The 16,707-nt window shown below is 50.4% G+C and overlaps 1 protein-coding gene across 2 annotated transcripts in view; it reads right to left on the reverse strand.

Moving 5' to 3' along the window:
• The window catches only part of RXRG (retinoid X receptor gamma), a 52,945-nt gene that overhangs the window by 21,668 nt on the left and 14,570 nt on the right, over positions 1-16,707 (reverse strand). Inside the window, exon 1 of one of the 2 annotated variants that reach the window (XM_086753720.1) lies at positions 1,502-1,883. The exons of the other annotated variant lie outside the window; for it this stretch is intronic. Coding sequence (XP_086609846.1) covers positions 1,502-1,550 — 49 coding nt within the window. The 5' untranslated portion in view covers positions 1,551-1,883. Of the gene's footprint in view, positions 1-1,501; positions 1,884-16,707 lie in introns of those variants that run through there. 2 annotated transcript variants of the gene reach the window in all.

Genomic DNA, 16,707 nt, shown 5'->3' on the forward strand with positions numbered 1-16,707 from the left:
ATAGTCCCTTCACCTTTATTGGTGGAGCAGAAATACCTCTGCTCCTACTACCAATTTCCTCTCCCAGAGATCTCCCAAAGGCTCTGCTGAGTGCTGTGACCTCTGTCTCTACAGGGATCTGTGCCTGGTTCCTATGAAGATCAGTCTGAATGTCACTTTTCTTTTGCTTCCTTGTAAGTTTGTAATACTTCACAAATTAAACACAAATAACACTTCCATTGTTTCACTCTTATTGCAGCAATAGGAGAGAGTTTGGCTTGTCTTTGCTTGTTCCTTAAAAACACCAATGAGCAATAGATTCTTCAAACAAGACGTCTCTTTTCTGCAGAAACTGCCTAAAAATGGTATTTTGGAAAGTCAAGCGCTTGTGAAATTTAGGGATGACTTGATGCAATACCAATGACTTTTCTGGAGTTAGGGAATTACCAGAGGTGAGCATCTGGTGCAAAAGGGAGGGGGAAAAATACACACATAGTGTGAACATCCCATGGGCAATCCAGTATCTGCACAAACCTCTTCTCTAGCAGAGAAATAACAGATTGATGTATACAGCCTGAGGGTCCCCAGAGCGAGTCCTGGAGGTATTTACCCACCCTGAAGGGCTGCGAACAACCTGGAGTTTTCCAGAGATGCTAAGACTTCGCACATCCATAAGCAACAACGCACTTTAACTTCCCTGGAGCGGCACCAATATTTTGCCAGCAGCCAAGATGTGGGTGCTTCCAGCCCCTCGCAGCCAAGCACCCTACAGCTCCTCAACCCATTCCCCTTACATATCCCGCATGTTAGGGCAAGGGGAATAACTTCAGATAAAAATAATGAGCAAGTCCCAGTAACTGCAAGGCAAATTTCCTAAGAGCAGTTCTGGTTTCTGCAACTGGGGCTCCCTCACAGCTGTGGTGTGCACGGGGGTATCGCAGCTCACAGCCACAGCTCTTCGCAGACCACTGTCTTGCTGTGCAGCCTCGTTCAGCTGATCTGACACAGCTTCACACGATTACAGTGGTATCTGTGTCACAAGCGCAGGAGACAGCCACCGGGCAAGGAAAGAGCCCTCTTTAGATTTTCTTGGGGGCTGCTTTATTTTCAAAGTAAATTTTTCTTCAAACAACTTAATAAAAATGCAATTGGAAATATACTTATTTAGTTCGATCCTATTCTTTCAGTGCATAGATTCATCCTCTCACACACAAACATATACGTGCATCTCAAATGCCGTGTAATAAACTTCACAGCAAAGAGTCATGGTTTGACTCAAGCCCGCGTAATTTCAGGCAGCTTGGTTTGGCTGTGCTGAAGTTCACAGCGCATATAACTGCAGGACAGCTTCAGTCATAAGCACAAGCCACCATAGGTTACAGCCACATATGAGCTAGGTTAAACATGTTTTTAAATTCCCTTTACTCCCCCCCCCCCCCCCCAACCCCCCACTCCTACTGTGCGATCAGTTCCTCCACCTAACCCAGAAGGCACAGATTGCAAACACAAGTCAAATACTTACTGCCAAAGCCTGCAGGAAACTTAATGAAGTGAGGATAATTCCCATACATGTTTAATCTTCAGTTCATCTCTTGCCTTTTTAAACACAACTGCCTCCTCTAACTTCAAAGCTGCCCGGAACGTGGCACAGCCCACCAGGGTCGGGACATGGCTCTGCAGGAGCTGGGGCTTTCAGAAGGTGCCGGGGCAGCTGCCTCCTCCCGTGGCCTCATCCTCGCTTCACGCCAGCGGCAGCTGCTCGCCGGGATGAGACATGCTCTTGTTCTCCACCGCTCAGGGCTGGCTTCCGCACTCAGCTGTCTCGGCTCCCTGCGAATTCACGGCAGACTGGCCGGGTAGCATAATCGCCCGGATAAGACGCGGATCAATGCATGACAGCTCTGCTATAGATCAGAAATTGGGAGGAGGGGGGGAGGTTAAGTTGCTTAGGGGAGGAGCATCCTAGGGAAGGAGGGGGATGCTTTGCTTTTCCACCAGTGAAGAGTCGATGCAGTTTATTAGTTATACTAGCCCCAGCCATGTGGAGGTGTCCCTTGGAAACATGAAAGGCTGGCCCACCCTCGCCCGGAGGGGCTGGTACCCTGAGGACAGACCAGTGGACAGACAGGGCAACCATCCCAGCAAAACCATCCCAGGGCTATGCGGATAGTGCTGTGCAGGGCAGGGAGACCCACACTCCTGTCCCACATGGAGCCTTCCCTTCGCTGCGCTCCTGGCACCGAGCAGTGGCCCCTGCGGTGCTGGATTGCAGTCACCTCTAGGAAACACAGTGCTAGGGAGGACCAGGACCTTCCTGAGGCTGATAAAACTGGAAGCTCAAATCACCTCCTCAACTCCATCCAAATGGGTCCAAAAAAACACCCAAACCACCCCCCAAAAAGCATCATTAGCCAACTGCTAAAGCTGTATGGGACGAGAAGAGGTGGGGACAAGGGACAGAGCCCAGCAGGCTCAATCTGTGCTGCATACAGTCAGTAAAGCATTCCCAGCCACAGCAGCAGAATGCAGTGGGCTTCACAGACAGTCCCGTACGTACATCCACAACTTCAGTTTAACGCCCACCCACCGTGACAATGAAGTACAGCAGGGAACAGGTAGAAATAAGCAGAAACAAGCAGCCAGTTGCAAGATCAGGGCAGAACCACATACAGTCTCCAGCACTGCCTCCTCCAGTGACTGGAACTCTGAAGGGGGAGCAGTCCCAGTTCCTTGTCCAGTAAGCCCCCTACCCAAGCACTGCAATTTTGGGAAGAGGCAGGGATGCAGGCAATAGCACAGCCCACTGTTTCTGGTCTGGGTGGCTTGGGATGAAGTCACCTCGAAGGAATGGAGGGAAGAATTTCGCCTGGGGTTGTAAAGCGAGCAGAGAGACAGAGGTCTGCACTGACTTACATGGGTTGGAGGAGGAGGTGGGTTGCAGCCCTGACACTGGCAGAAGCCACATGGCAGAAAAAGGGGGCATAGGGCTAGCAAGGGTCTCTGCCTTCCCAGGGAGACCATGAACCACCCCCATGTACAGGACAGAGAGCATGCCATGCAAGCAGCAAAACAAAAAGAGGGGAGAACAGCAGGCTAGGATATTTGGCATCCTTCAAGGGTCTGCTGGCTCTTGGTCCCCTCCAGGTGACCCGAGGGCCCATGCTGCCCTTTGGCACTAAGCATGCTCCAAGGGGAAGGCATGCAATATCAGCACAGAGCTGCTCACAGCATCCAGCCGCAGCTCAGGCAGATGCTGACTGAGACGATGTCAGCCCCGAGGTATTGCGTGTGCAGGAGAAGGAAAAGTTACCCTTGTTAGCTTTGTTTCTTCCCTTGCTCTCAGACATTGCCATACCCATTTCTCTCTAGCCAGAGAGTTTAAGCAAGGGAAGGAGTCTCTCATATTAATAACTTAAATTATTTTTTTAAAGGTGATTTGGCTCCCCCCCCCCCGCCCTTTCTGCTCTGCATCTGTGTGCGAGTAATTGGTAATGTGCAATATCAGGAGGATATCGTGACATGGACACAGCTCTTTATGGTAGCAGGTACATCAGATCTACTCCAGGACTTGGCGTTTACCTGGGAAATGGGACTCTAATATTTGGGAGCGCATCTCTATGTAGCAGAACGGATGGATACCCAACTGCTGTCAGGAGCAAGGATGTTTGCAGGCAACAGTATCAGCATTCTGCATAGTTCGTTAGCTGTAGTCCAGGTACATATGCACTGTTTTTTTCTCACACTTATTAAAAAAAGAAAGAGATCAGTATTCAGAGTAGGTTCTACTGATGGAAAAAAACCAAGTAACTGCAGTCTTGCGAGGGGAATACAAACAGAAGAGATTGCTCTCCTATTTTCTATCTGGCCACCTTTGACATCTCGTTTGTTTAACTGCACAAACACAAATGGCACTGCAAAACTGTTTCAGAGGAAGAGTAGCAGCTGAGCAGCATGCTTACACACCCCTCTTGCAGGCCACAAGTTTTGAGCTCCAGGAAAGGGTGGCCAGAGGGTTTGATAACCAGCACAAGAGCATCTGACTCTGTGGTGCTATGTCCTGTCCCTCTCCCTGCTCAGCTGAGCTTTTGTCCTCCCCTGCCACAACCCCAGCACACAATGAGGACATCCCCAACAAACATCCTCAGCAAGGGCCAGCCCTTCTGCAAGTGTTCGCAGCTACATCCAGCTGCAGGAGCCATAGGCACAGCTCCTGTTTCAGTGGGTGCCACCCCACGCTCACTCAGCCATGCTCTCACGCACCCATGGCTCCCTCCAAGTAGCATCAAGTCACTGGCAACCACAGGGATTTCTAACCTGTTGCCATGTTTGCTATTTCAGGATAATGCTGGCTTTGCCTCTGGTGCTGTCCTTTAACAGCCACACTGGGGATCCTTGTCAGGGGCAGGAGGCAAGAGCCAGGTATGGGGCAGGGGTGGCCCAAGGCCCCACAGGCAGAGACCCAGAGTGCTGCAGAGGAGCCACCTGCAAGGTGCCTTCTTTCAATCTTTGGATAGAAAATTGGATTTCTCAGCAGGGCAATTTTTTTTTTCCTCTGTGACAAGAGTGAAATAAACAGTTTTCAATCAAAAGCCCCAACAAACAATCTGTTTCCAAAAGAAGTTATTTTCACACACACATCCTCAATAAGATCCAAGACTTCCACAGAGGAGAGGGACTTTGTGCAGCTCCATATGCAGCAGAGGGGTGTTTCTCTCATCAAGTGTCAGGGGAAAGCTCTGGCATGACAGGAAGCCTGCCTGTCCAGCCAGAGCCCTTTCCCATCATCTGTCCATCACCCTGCAGAGATGCACCAGGGTCACCTACCCCCCATCCCCAAGTTGCCCACCAGCGCTCAGGACTGAACCACTGTTTCTAGACAAATCCACTCTTGCACAACAGTTTCGCTTCCACCTGCTTGAGTCCAGACCTCATTACCATCCCAGCCTGGCTCATCCGCTGCCCTCAGGCTGGACGAGAGGGCTGTGCCCTGGCCGATCAGCCGTGGGGCAGAGCAAGAGCAGAGCCGACTGCGTGGCCAGTTCAGCCCCAGCAGCACTGGGACAGGGAGGCGTGAGCGATGAAGCAGCTTTGACTTTTAAGCACCAATCGTGTTGAGATTTAGTAGCACCGTTAATTCCTACCAACCACATGGGATCTCAGCAGCTTTAATTCCATGCTAATGAAGTTTTAGTGGGGAATTATTTTTATTGATCTGCCTAGAGCAAAAAGCCTGATTTTAGTCCAGCTCTGCCAGCACCCCTTTCCCCATCCCTCTTTTCTTCCTTCCAGCTTAGAAGAAAGGGGAGAGGAAAGAAGACAAAACAGCCCTGAGCTCCTTAAAAGGCTGGCAGTCCCAAGCACTAAGTGGATTACTTTATTGATTTTTAGCAGATCTGGGTTAGTGAGTGCTTAGTGCTGCAGAACACATGCACACACTGAGCAGCTCCAAGGAAACCCCTCCAGGTCCTCTCCTCAGGCAAAGCAAGCGCCAGGTCCCCCTGTTTAGGGGACCACCATAGTTTTGTGGGTACAGAGAAGCTCCAGCCCCTGTACCCAAATCAGCCTGTGACAGACTCCAGAAACCATCCCAGTCTCTCTCAAGAGGTGCTTGAGGCAATCCCTCAATTTCTACTAGAAATAGCACAAACCACTGCTTCAAGTGATTTTTTGGGAAGGAAAATCATTGTTGTGCCACACTCAGATGCAGCTACAGAGTCCCAGAGAAAATCCACTGCCCGTGAGGTGCTGGCATTAGAGCTGGGGCTTCCTTCACACAGCTAGTGAGGTGAAACAGGGGCTACCAGGCTGAGTAACCCAGGAGCCAAAATGCCCATTCCCCTCCCCACTTGCCTCCGAGGGAGCGCACACTGACACCAGGTGACGTGTTTGGGGCCAAACAGGAAGTCAGTGGCAGAGCAGGGATGTCAAACTGGGTTTCTCCGGACTAACTGATGGACTGACCCAAACTCATCTATCTGCTGTACTGGTTGGCATCAGCCGGGGAAAGGCAAAAGTCACCAAAAGCAAGGTGCCTTGTATGATCCCCTGGAGATGGAGAGGACAGGAGCTACTGCATCAGCCATTCCCCACCCAGCCCTGCCCTTTCTCACCACTGTCTCTCGTAAAGCAATAACCACAGACACCAAGCTAATGAAATTAGCCCCAGAGCCCCACTAGGCTAATGTAATTACCACCAGCAGCATATTCAAACAGCAGCACCACAAACACACCTGCAGTAACACAACCTGCCTTCTCCTTCTCCCCAGGCCTTTCCCATCTCTCCCTGAGCCCCGCGGCTGCCACCCGATGTGGGTCCCCACCCCAAGGTCTGGAGGGCACGGGCCACCATCCCCAGGGCCAGGCTGCTCCAGGGAGGGCACTGCCTACCTTGCAGAAAGCACCGTCCCATGCAGCCAGGAGCAGCCTCTAAGGGCAGATAATTCCCATCCTGTTTAAGCCTTGGGAGACCTTCAATTACCAGCGCCGTAATGAGGCCCTCAACACTAATCAGCGGTGTCACCAAATCCTCTTAGGCCTGCCTAAGCACCTCCAGCAGCTTTGCTGGTTGCAGGCTCCAGCTGCCCACTCCTCCCTCGAATTACCTCCCCTGGCAGACACCAGCAGTTGCACAAGCACATTTTTACACAGATACAGGTGAGATGCTCCAAGGCACCAGTGGCAGATGACAGAGACACCCGAGCAAGGTCCCTGCCCAGCCCAGAGGGCACCTGGGACCAAGCCCGCACTGGAGGAGTGGACAAACATTGCAAAATTCCTAGAGGACATACTTTAATGCTAATGCTCCCTATTTGAGATGCAAAGAGCAGGTTTACACCTGCCCATTTCTGAATACGAAGTGTCACCTATACTACCAAGCCAAGCTCATTCTCTGGGATGGTCCAAGAGACTTTTCATCCCCTAACTGCAGATGGCAGGTGACCCCATCTCGCTCCGCTTCTCTGCGCTGGCACTCATTCACAAGGCGACAGGCAGCTCCCTCCACACATCCGTTCTGACTCGCGCTTTCTGCTCCAACAATGCACTTTTTAATATCTTGCGAGGAGCAAAAACAACAGGTCCACTATAACGCCGAGATATCCTGAGGCAGAAAATCCATTCGGAGCCCAGCTAGAGAGACTCAAGTCAATTAGACACTTTCTGGGGCGTCAAGCTGCCAACAATCCCGGCCTTTGTAACAGCAAAGAATCGCTGCCTATGTGCTTTGCAGCGACTCCCCCTTGCCAGATCAGAAAGGTCAGCAGCAGTAGCGTCATGGAAAAGCATGCAGCAAAGTATTCCTGGGAAGGTGGATCCAAAAAAATAGCCATTTGGACCCTCTGGAAAATATTTTCTTGTCAAAAGCATCCATTGCTTTGGGTTGGCTTCGCAGGGGAATAAGCAAGCCCATGATACAGGAGATGGGCTATAACACATGGAGATTTGGGCACGCATTGTATTGAGAAGCAGTGGTTGGGTCGGCAGAGTGCTAGCTCAGCATTTGGGAGCTCGTGGCTCCCTGCCTGCTTTCAGACAACCCACTCTACCTTTTTAGCTTTGCTGGAATAAAGATCATGAAGTAAAAAAAAAAAAAAAAAAAAAAAGGAACTGCGATACTGCAACTGGGAATCATACATCCCTCTGCACTTTTCAAGGTAAGCACCTGACTTCTCTTGTCAGTGGTGCAAGGCAGCAAACTGGACTATAAAACCAGAATTCTAGGATCAAATGAAGCCAGGATTTCTATGGGCAAGTGCTAAAGTCACTGAGATCCAAAGACAGATCTCTGACTAAAAGGCCCTCATGTCCAGAGGATATTTTGGTGGGAAATTAACACTCAGCTCTTAAAGTCCACTTTGACCTGTCATCTAGTGTTCACCAAGGGCTTTTCAAAGGACAGGTGAAGAAAAGGTTCACTTGATACCTCCTTGATTCAAACTTTCCAATCAGAGTGCCAGAGGACCTACAGGTTGTCAGCAAAATACAAGCCCCTCTTTAACCCTGTTGTACATACGATGTGAAGATGGGATTTCTGCAAAATGCCTGAAAAAAAAGCTAGGTTACCTTCCTTCAAAGAAAAGTACACCCTGGAGATTGAGATTTCCTTATCTACTAGAAGAAAGTTCTCAGAGAAACCTCATGCCCAGGCAACTGCCCACAATTTTGCCATTTTTCCACAACAACCATTTCTGAGAGGAAATATTTCAACAGAAGATGATTCCTTGACCAGGTTAACCCCATGTTATTGCTTGTAGGGACAGGAACAAAAAAAAAAAAAAAAAAAAAAAGCACACCATCAGTAAAAAAAAACCCTACAGATTTCAGGGCTTCTCTGACTACCCAGAAACAAACTACCTAAGTGAAACTCAGTCCCCCGACCCATCTCTGCAGAACTCCTCAAAAACTTTCAAAAAGCCTTTTTTTTTTTGATTGTGCTCCATTCTTCATTCTCTTTTGCTGGGAAACCTGGATTTTTGTGACTGGACTATGTCCCTCTCCTTGGCAAGGGCCCAAGCTAGGTGGCACACAGCTGACAGCGGAGAGTCCAGCCACACAAGTATCTGCTGGACCTTGCATGTGTTGATGGCCACCAGAACTCAGCACAGGGTGAGGAAGGTCTTGTCACACCACTGCCCAGCACAAAGGGCTCCCAGCTGCATCCCCCATGGCAGATGCCACAGCCTGCTGTGTGGCTGGGGGCTTTGCTTGCTACTCTCACTCTGTGCAACCCCACGTTCATGCTTTTACATTTCCTCCTGCTTCAGCAAGTGCAAAACTCCAGAGACAACCTGTCAATCTCCATCACATCTGGCTGCTTCAGATGGTCTATTTATACCAGACAGGCAAACGTGGGTATCGCGGAGTTCAAGGTAACAGGGGTTATTTCTGCTCTGAGTAGCTCCTTCCTCAGGGGAGGAAGGCTTGGAGGCATCCAAGAGGAACAGTTTCACGTCAGGGGCTAGCACCAATACCTTCATCACTGGAAGTGCAGTAGCCATCACCAGGCACACCCCAGTACTCAAGGTCCCAGCCACAGCAGTCAGGCCTTGAAAGCCCAGAAGGCTGATATTTATAATGAAATATCTCATCTCAGGCCCCTCTGTATCCTGCCATGGGAGAGGGAAGATCAGCACGTACCTTTGTATTTCTAAGCCATGGTCTCTCCAAGCCAGCAAAGCCACAGGGTTCCACACTGGGTTTCTCCACTCAGCACTGCCTGGATCAGGTACAAGCATCTGACTGCGCACTGTCACATTAATCCCATAGCGGAGGCTCTGGCTTTCACTGACTCACTCCCATCTCTCCTGCACTTTTATGTTGACAATATGATCTGCTCTCTGGCAGACAGTGTAACTGATCCAGGATAAAGCCTGCCTTATCAAGTTGACCCATTACTATAATTTAAAAGATCTGAAGAATAAGACAACATTTACACCAGATTAGCACTTTGCATCACATGGCCACAGAGCTTCTGATCTGGACCAAGGGCTTGAAAGCCACATCTACTGTATCACCAAGGCGCAGCTGCCATCAGCACTTCTCAGCCAGCTGTCTTTGCAGTTTAGTCCTTGCTCCAGTCAACAAGGATTTTTTATAAGCCACAGTGTGATGGTGGGGCTGCTGCCCCTTTCACAGGATGCTTGCAGCTCCTCAGGAGCCAGGCAGCTCACCGAGATTGCACTTCTGCTTAATTTCTCCAGATGCCACTGGCTCATTAACCCTTTCCCCGTAGATTTCAGCCTGTCCATTGGGTCCCCCGAGAGCAGGGAAGGAAACCAAGTACCGCTAAAATACAAGCGTGCCTGCATGAAAGAGGGAGAGGTGGGTTTCTCAATGCTTTGCTATCTTCTCTAATGCACAAAGATCTCATCTGTTTCTGTAATGACATGATCTTCCTGGGGATGGCTCTCCTGAGCTCCACTGAGTTTCAAGCAAGTCTTGGAACAAGTTTCCATTGCTCCAAATATAATGATCCAGCACCCCTGGCCCAGCACTATTAGCACAGCAACTCTTCACACGGCAAGCCTCCAGCTCACATCGATAATGTCTCTAAGTCACCAAGGGAAAAAAACCACACACACACAAAAAAAACCCCAAACAATAAACCAGACCACATCTTTGCCCAGATACACATGCTGTTTGACGCTATGCTGCAGAGACATGATGCCTATGAAGCCTCTACACAAATACTGGACCCAGGGACACACCCTAGGCATGGCAATTGGAAGAAACAAAGCATAATCAAGTCTTGTTGCCCAAGCACATAAGGCACAAAATGCATTCAGGATGAGATGAAGCCCAAAGATTTGTTAATCAACAGGAGAAGGAGAGCACAAAGACCTGGCCTTAGCCCTCACTGCCTCTGCCTCCACTGGTGGTTCAGACAACTCCACTCTTGACAGTCTGGGTCTGTCCCCTAGGCCATGCGGGCTTCTGCTTCACAGAAATCCAACAGGTTCATTCTGTGATGGCCTCTTTGTAGATCCAACCTACATCAGTTCAAGACTCTGCCAGTCTGGTCTGTTTGACACTCAGGGGGCTGAGCCACCTCTTTGCCTTGCCCTGACAGATACACACATCCCGCATCTGCTCCAGCAGCCATCCTTCCCCCGGGACTCACCTTTCAGTGGCAGCCGAAGGGAGACAAACACAACATGAAACTCAGCCAAAACGTTCTCCCATGAGATTGGCTCCTCTCAGTATTTCCCTGTAGAAGCTGTTTAAAACCCTTCTCCCACATGAGCAGCTGAAGGGCAGGTAAGGACCCAGTTACAGAGAGCATACCTTTCCTCAAAGCCCTCCATTGCATTTCTAACATATTCTCCTCTCAAAGCCACATTTCCCTGCACCAAATGAAAAATCCACTGGTATTTAAAGCCATGGGAGCATGACAAAATTCCTTGTGACCCACAGAAAGGCACAGCCCTGTATCAAGACAGGCACTGGCCACACCATGCAGAGTCAAGACAGCACAGCAGCGAGAAGCAAATGTGAAGAATTTGCAGGGACATGAAATGACGTTTGCTGGCACTGTCAAATATCTGCTCTCTGCCCCCCAACCTCTTCCCAGTAGAAACAGAGAGAAAGAAACGAGCACCCGCCCACAGCCACATGTTCCAGCCCCGTCCTTCCGAGCCTCTGAGCAGAAGGAGCAGCCTCTGCACAGCAGAAGCAGAAGGGGAGCCTGGGATGATGTGGGCACAGCAACGCACACTCCAGTACTGGCACTGCACTGGTGCACGCTGACTTTTTAAGAAACCTGCACATTGCATATTAAAGCAAGACCTGAAGATCCCAGAGCAACTTCTTCAACACAGAGCTGTCTCCTCTGCTACCCAGACAAATCCCAATTAAAAAAAAAAAAAAAGTATTGGAACCCAGTTCCTTTTCAGGTATAAAGCTTTCTAGACCAGCAGCACAAACCCGAAGGCTAACGTACACCAGTAAATTTACCAGCACCAGGACATGGTCCTAGGGTCTGCCTTGCTGCTTGCACAGTCCCTGGCACTTCCCATCAGATGGTTCCCAAGCACAGTTTGGGAGTCAGCACGCACCAAGGGTTGTTCCCACAGGAAACTCTGGACAGGTAAGAGCCAAGCCATACCCACACAAATCTATCTCCCCTGCCTCATTTCATTAACAAAGCTTTTAAATCACACCTATCCAGTATATCCTGCAGCCCTGGAATCTAAAATCCAGGGCAAAGACCAAACAATTCAGGCATCCCAGAAACTGTGCAAGATGCATCCCTCAGTGCCCCAAGTACTTCTCTTAATCCCCCTGGTACCTGTGCCAGGTGGGAAGCTTTCCAACAAAGCTGCTCCCCCAAGACACAAGCCACTTCAAGCTCCTGCAAGCAGAGCAGGCCCAGGAGACACGTTTATGTGCTGTACTTTGCACACATTACCTCTAACCTAGGATGATACAGCAGCAAGGGAAAATAAGTATTGATGAACCCTTGGTCAGGTGAAATGGAAGAGCTAAAACAGTCAAGGGCCTCAGCTGACACCAAAGGACACAGCGTTCTGACAAAAAAAAAAACTACTCCACTTGCAATACCCAAGAGCAGCCCCAGTGCCTCTTTCCAGATGGAAACAGAGCTGTCAGTGCAGGCTGGCTCCCAGGACCCCGAGCAAGCAGAGTCAAAAGCAGCACCTCTGCCAGGGCTCTCCAGCTCTCCTGGTCCTCTGGAAAAATGCACCTTTCTGTGCATCCACATCACCTCCAGGCAAGTCTCCCAAAACCTCCCTCATCATCTGTAACCCTCCTTGGGGAGGAGCCTTGCTCACGTCTCTGCTGAGCACCTTGCACAGCCATTCCCTCAGAGCAGCCACATTGCTGGTCTTTGTAAGGAGCCAGCAATAAGAAAATGGTCGTTTCTATCCATCACCTCGTATGTGGCAGCGAACAGGGCCACAGCTGCTGGAAAACAGCCAGGCAAGGGCCAGCCAGTGCTTTGCAGGAATCTCTGTGCAGACATCACTCCAGATTCTGGGGACAGCCAGTCCTGGACTCACATGGTTATCGCTGATGGAAGATGCCAAGCAGTTCAGGGCAGAGGCTACTGGGAGATACCTGCTGGAGGAAGGACACTCGGGCACGCTCTGTTCCTACTTCCCCTGTAAGTATCCACCATTTGCAAGACAGATCTTTGGCCTGGCTCCATCTTGCTGCTTTTTACATCCATGGGATGCTCTCACCCAACCCAGCTGGGTTGGGCTCTGGCCTACACCAAGTCCAAGCCCCAGCCTACATGCAGGGCTGAGGAGGGGGGAAGTCACAAGCCCATGTTCAAACCCCAGCATAATTTCTTTTTGCCTGATGAGGAAGGCAGTGAGGAGGCAAGGATGCTTGATGCGAGATGCGATGCGATTGCTCTCTGTCATCCCAGGCTCTAAAGGGCACTTGGCTCCCCAGCCACCTGCCCCATCCCCAGCTGAGCAAAGCACAGCCGCCCTGCGGGGCATGTGCAGCCCTCTGCGCGCGGCTGCAGACGGATGGCTCCCCAGCCAGCACATCAGCCCTCCCCATGGGCTAACTCTCTGCATGACGTATCTGTCAGGGACAGGGATCATCACCTGGCACAGAAACAGGGCTGAGCTTTTCCCAGCTCCTTCTGTACCGTGGGTCAGCAGGGCTCAGACCCACATATGGGATGCAGAGGCAAGGCTGGCCAGGGCTGGGAAGAGGGATAAGCAGTTTTGCACCTCAAGTGCCCAAGGTACTGGTGAATGGAGGAGCCCATGCTGCCCACGGGGTGACCTGCCAGGGGATAGGTCCCCAAATGCATCCCCTTCTCCATCAGCAGGACTCGGTGCCCTGTTTCCCCACCCAGAGCGTTCGGGGGGGGAAGCATTCACCTGCTCCAGGGTCACTCTTTGCTTCTGTGGCCATATATCCCTATGAAAATTCATCTCAAAGGATGTGGCAGGCCCAGCCTGCCTGCAAGCCACCATCCCCCAAATGCAACCCCATTGCCCGGCTTTAAAACCTTTCCCAAGCGCCCTGCTGTCTCCTCCTTGCCTCATGTATGCCTTTAACAGTTTGCTGGATTACCCATTGCAGCTAAAATAACAAAGCTACAAAAGAAGAGGGCAAACAAGTGCGATATTCTGCAGCAATTAGGGCTAAACAGGGGAAAGAGGAGCAGGGAATGAATGGACAATGGGGAGGGCAGGGACGTGGCAGCCCAGGCCCCGGCATATTGGGCACAAACTGTCCTTGGAAGGCCGGGTCCGAGCCAGGGAGCAGAGAGCTGTATGTAAGGAAATGCAGGGAGATGAAAAGGGTTATTTAAACAAGCACAGGGCAGTCCCCACGGGGCCTCCCTGTCCTCTCAGCATCATCACAGAGTGTCCAGGGAAGAGCAGCTCCTGCTTTCCCCCCTCACCGAGTCCTTTTGGGTGGCGGGGGGACGCTGGCAAGCTGCAGTGAGGTCCGCTCAGAAAGGAAGGAATCCATTAATCTCCCTGGTAATTACTGCCACATATGGATTTGCACAATTACACTCCGTTAATTGGTTATTACAGGCAAGCCAGACTGATTGGGCAGAACAACTCGGCTTTAACCCCTTCACTGCCCCCCGAGGCAGCCTTCCTCCCAAAACACTGCTGTATCCTCCTGTAACCTTGCTGGCTCCTCTGTCAAGGACCCACAAACACAGTCCCCAGCACCCTGTCCGAGGCAGCTTTGCTCTGACGCCTTCCTTTCAGCCGGGGATCTCAAGGAGACAGACCCAAGGAGAAAAGACCCAAACTCCCCAGCCAATTGCATCTGCTCCAAGTTTGCAGCAGGCGCACCACATACTCCCCAGGGTGCTGAGGGACTGGAAACTCAGATCTTGTTGTTTTGGGTTTTTTTTGTTGGTTTTTTGGGGGTTTGGTTTTTTTTTTTTTTTGAGATTCAGATTCCTCGTGCACTTCGACTTTGTGCCCTCAAGCCCAGCAGGGTCAGTGCCAACACGAGGAGAATCCACCCCCAAGTCTCTCTCACTCTCCGAGCACAGCTTCTCCAACTAGATTTGCAGCGTAATGCTTCTCTTTGTCAAAGCACTGAAAACAGAGACTTTATTTTAGTAATAAACATATATCTGTAACCACAGCAATATAAACTATGCCAAAAAGTACAGATAAAGCCCTTGTGAAACTCCAGACAGTGCAGGACTTCTGTCAGTTGGGCGTGGAGGCAGACTGGTCCCCCCAACGCCACAATTACCACCTCCGACACCCCTCACAGGTAACGGGCCATCCAAGACCTGGTCCCAAAACATCTCATTCAGGATCCAGCAACATTTCTAGAGAAAGCTCAGAAGAGGCAGGCCAAGGCGAGAGCAATTTCTGCCAGAATCGTGTCAAAGGCTCCCTGTTAAAAACCCGTAACAGAAAAGCAAACAGGAACATTGCAGAAAACCCACAGTGCAGCAGGGCCCATCTGAGGCAAGAGCTGTGCTCAGCAGCCACCAACACTGAAGACAGAGCAGGCATTAGCATCCTTGCACATCAGAGCCACCACACCGCTGCTTGGCTTTTTCAGGCTCACACCTTTGTGAAGCTCCCCCCACAAGAGAGGGCACAGAAAAGCCAACTCCAGGCAGCTCATGTCACCCAGATAGAGAAGGCCTTACACATCATTGCTTGCAGGGCACAGCGATGCACCACTACACCTCCCTCTCCTGATACATTCAGTTTTGCTCTCATTTATTGCATTATTGCAATTTCCCAGAGCCTTCCTCTCCACCCTCATTGTCTCACACACACACACGAGCCTTGAGATAGCACCCTGCTGCCCCATCCTCTCCCTTTCCCAAGGGCAGCCCAGCACCCCTCCCCAGGGAGGCAGCAGCTGCTTGGCAGTAGGATATTGCTCAGTACAGCCAACGCACTTACAAGGAGACTAGAGCAGAACCAGGCATCACACAAGGCACATGGTGACGACTTTCAGTTCAACTCCTGAATCACCACAGCAAGCTACTACAACAGGAGCAAGGAGAGAAACGAAGCAGAATCACAGCAAGAGAAGAGAAATCTAACTCCAAACCACTCTCCAACCTCATCCTCTGGGTAAAAAAGGCCTTGAGAAGCCCACCTTCAGTTTTCAGCTGAAGTAGATCAAGAGGAGACTCAAAACATCTGCAACAAACACCCTCTCACCCTTTCCCATACTACTATCACTGCAATAATGCCTGCTTCAACACTCTAGGTTTAGCCTAGGAGAACTGTTGTTTCAGTCACTCATGATTTCCCAGTTCCCTGACTTCAATATAGAAACTTCTTTCTCATGCAAAAGCCAGCTCCAAGCTCACTGTCACGAAGGGGACCTTGTAAAGGCAGCGGCTCCCAGCTCCCTGTGAGTGTTTTCAGGTGTGCGTGAGCTTGTCTTTGAGGAAGAGAAAGGCAGACCAGCCCTGCACCCACGAAAGGTTGCTGATCCCTCCCGTAAACCATTTGCCTCTGCAAAGTTCGGAATGAATTTTCAGAGCTGTCAAAGGGAAGATCAAGCAGAACCTGCAACCGTGCTTAAAAAGGTCAGCTGGGAAAAGTCAGGAAGGGAAGGACGCTCGCTTTATTGACAGATGCATAGTGAAAGGGGCTAACCTGTGAGCATCTGCAAGCTGGTTTTGGCAGTGCACGCTAGACCTCCACTCTGGGCTCTGCTGGCTCCAGCTGGTGACAAAATCCTGTGCGGATCACTTCCAGACAGCAGAATCTGAGGACTAAGCCTGAAACTGCGACTCGGACTGAGCACCAGGCAGAGCTCTTGTGCAGCTTTCTTTCATCCTGAGGGATGAGAGCAGGCTGGTGGGATGATTGCCTTTCTGGCTGTCATGACCCAGATCATCTTTTTAGATCTCTGAGATTAGAACATAATTTTCTCTCTGTCCTTCGCTTACATGCACACCTATTTGCCCAGGTTTCTGTAGGAAATGGAGCTGTCAGCATCCAGGCATTTGCTGGAAGTTTATCTTGTCTAAAGCGAATCACTCCAGTAAAAAGCCAAGGAATCTTCCAAAACTGATGCCATTTAATCCAAACTCCCTTCACCTTGGGAGCACTTTAAAGTCCAAATATGCTGAGTTTTAGGAATACTTGTAAAAATAAATAAATAGAATTTTAAAGCATTACAATGATTCCTCAATGCCACAGGTAGTTACAACAGGGGTTCTACCCACACAGAAAGGCAGCAGGGATGTCTTACAGCCGTGCATCGCTTCCCCATTTGGGTGGCACTACA

The sequence above is a fragment of the Chlamydotis macqueenii genome, chromosome 8 (genome assembly GCF_036417535.1).
Source record: "Chlamydotis macqueenii isolate bChlMac1 chromosome 8, bChlMac1.mat, whole genome shotgun sequence".
Lineage (NCBI taxonomy): Eukaryota > Metazoa > Chordata > Aves > Otidiformes > Otididae > Chlamydotis > Chlamydotis macqueenii.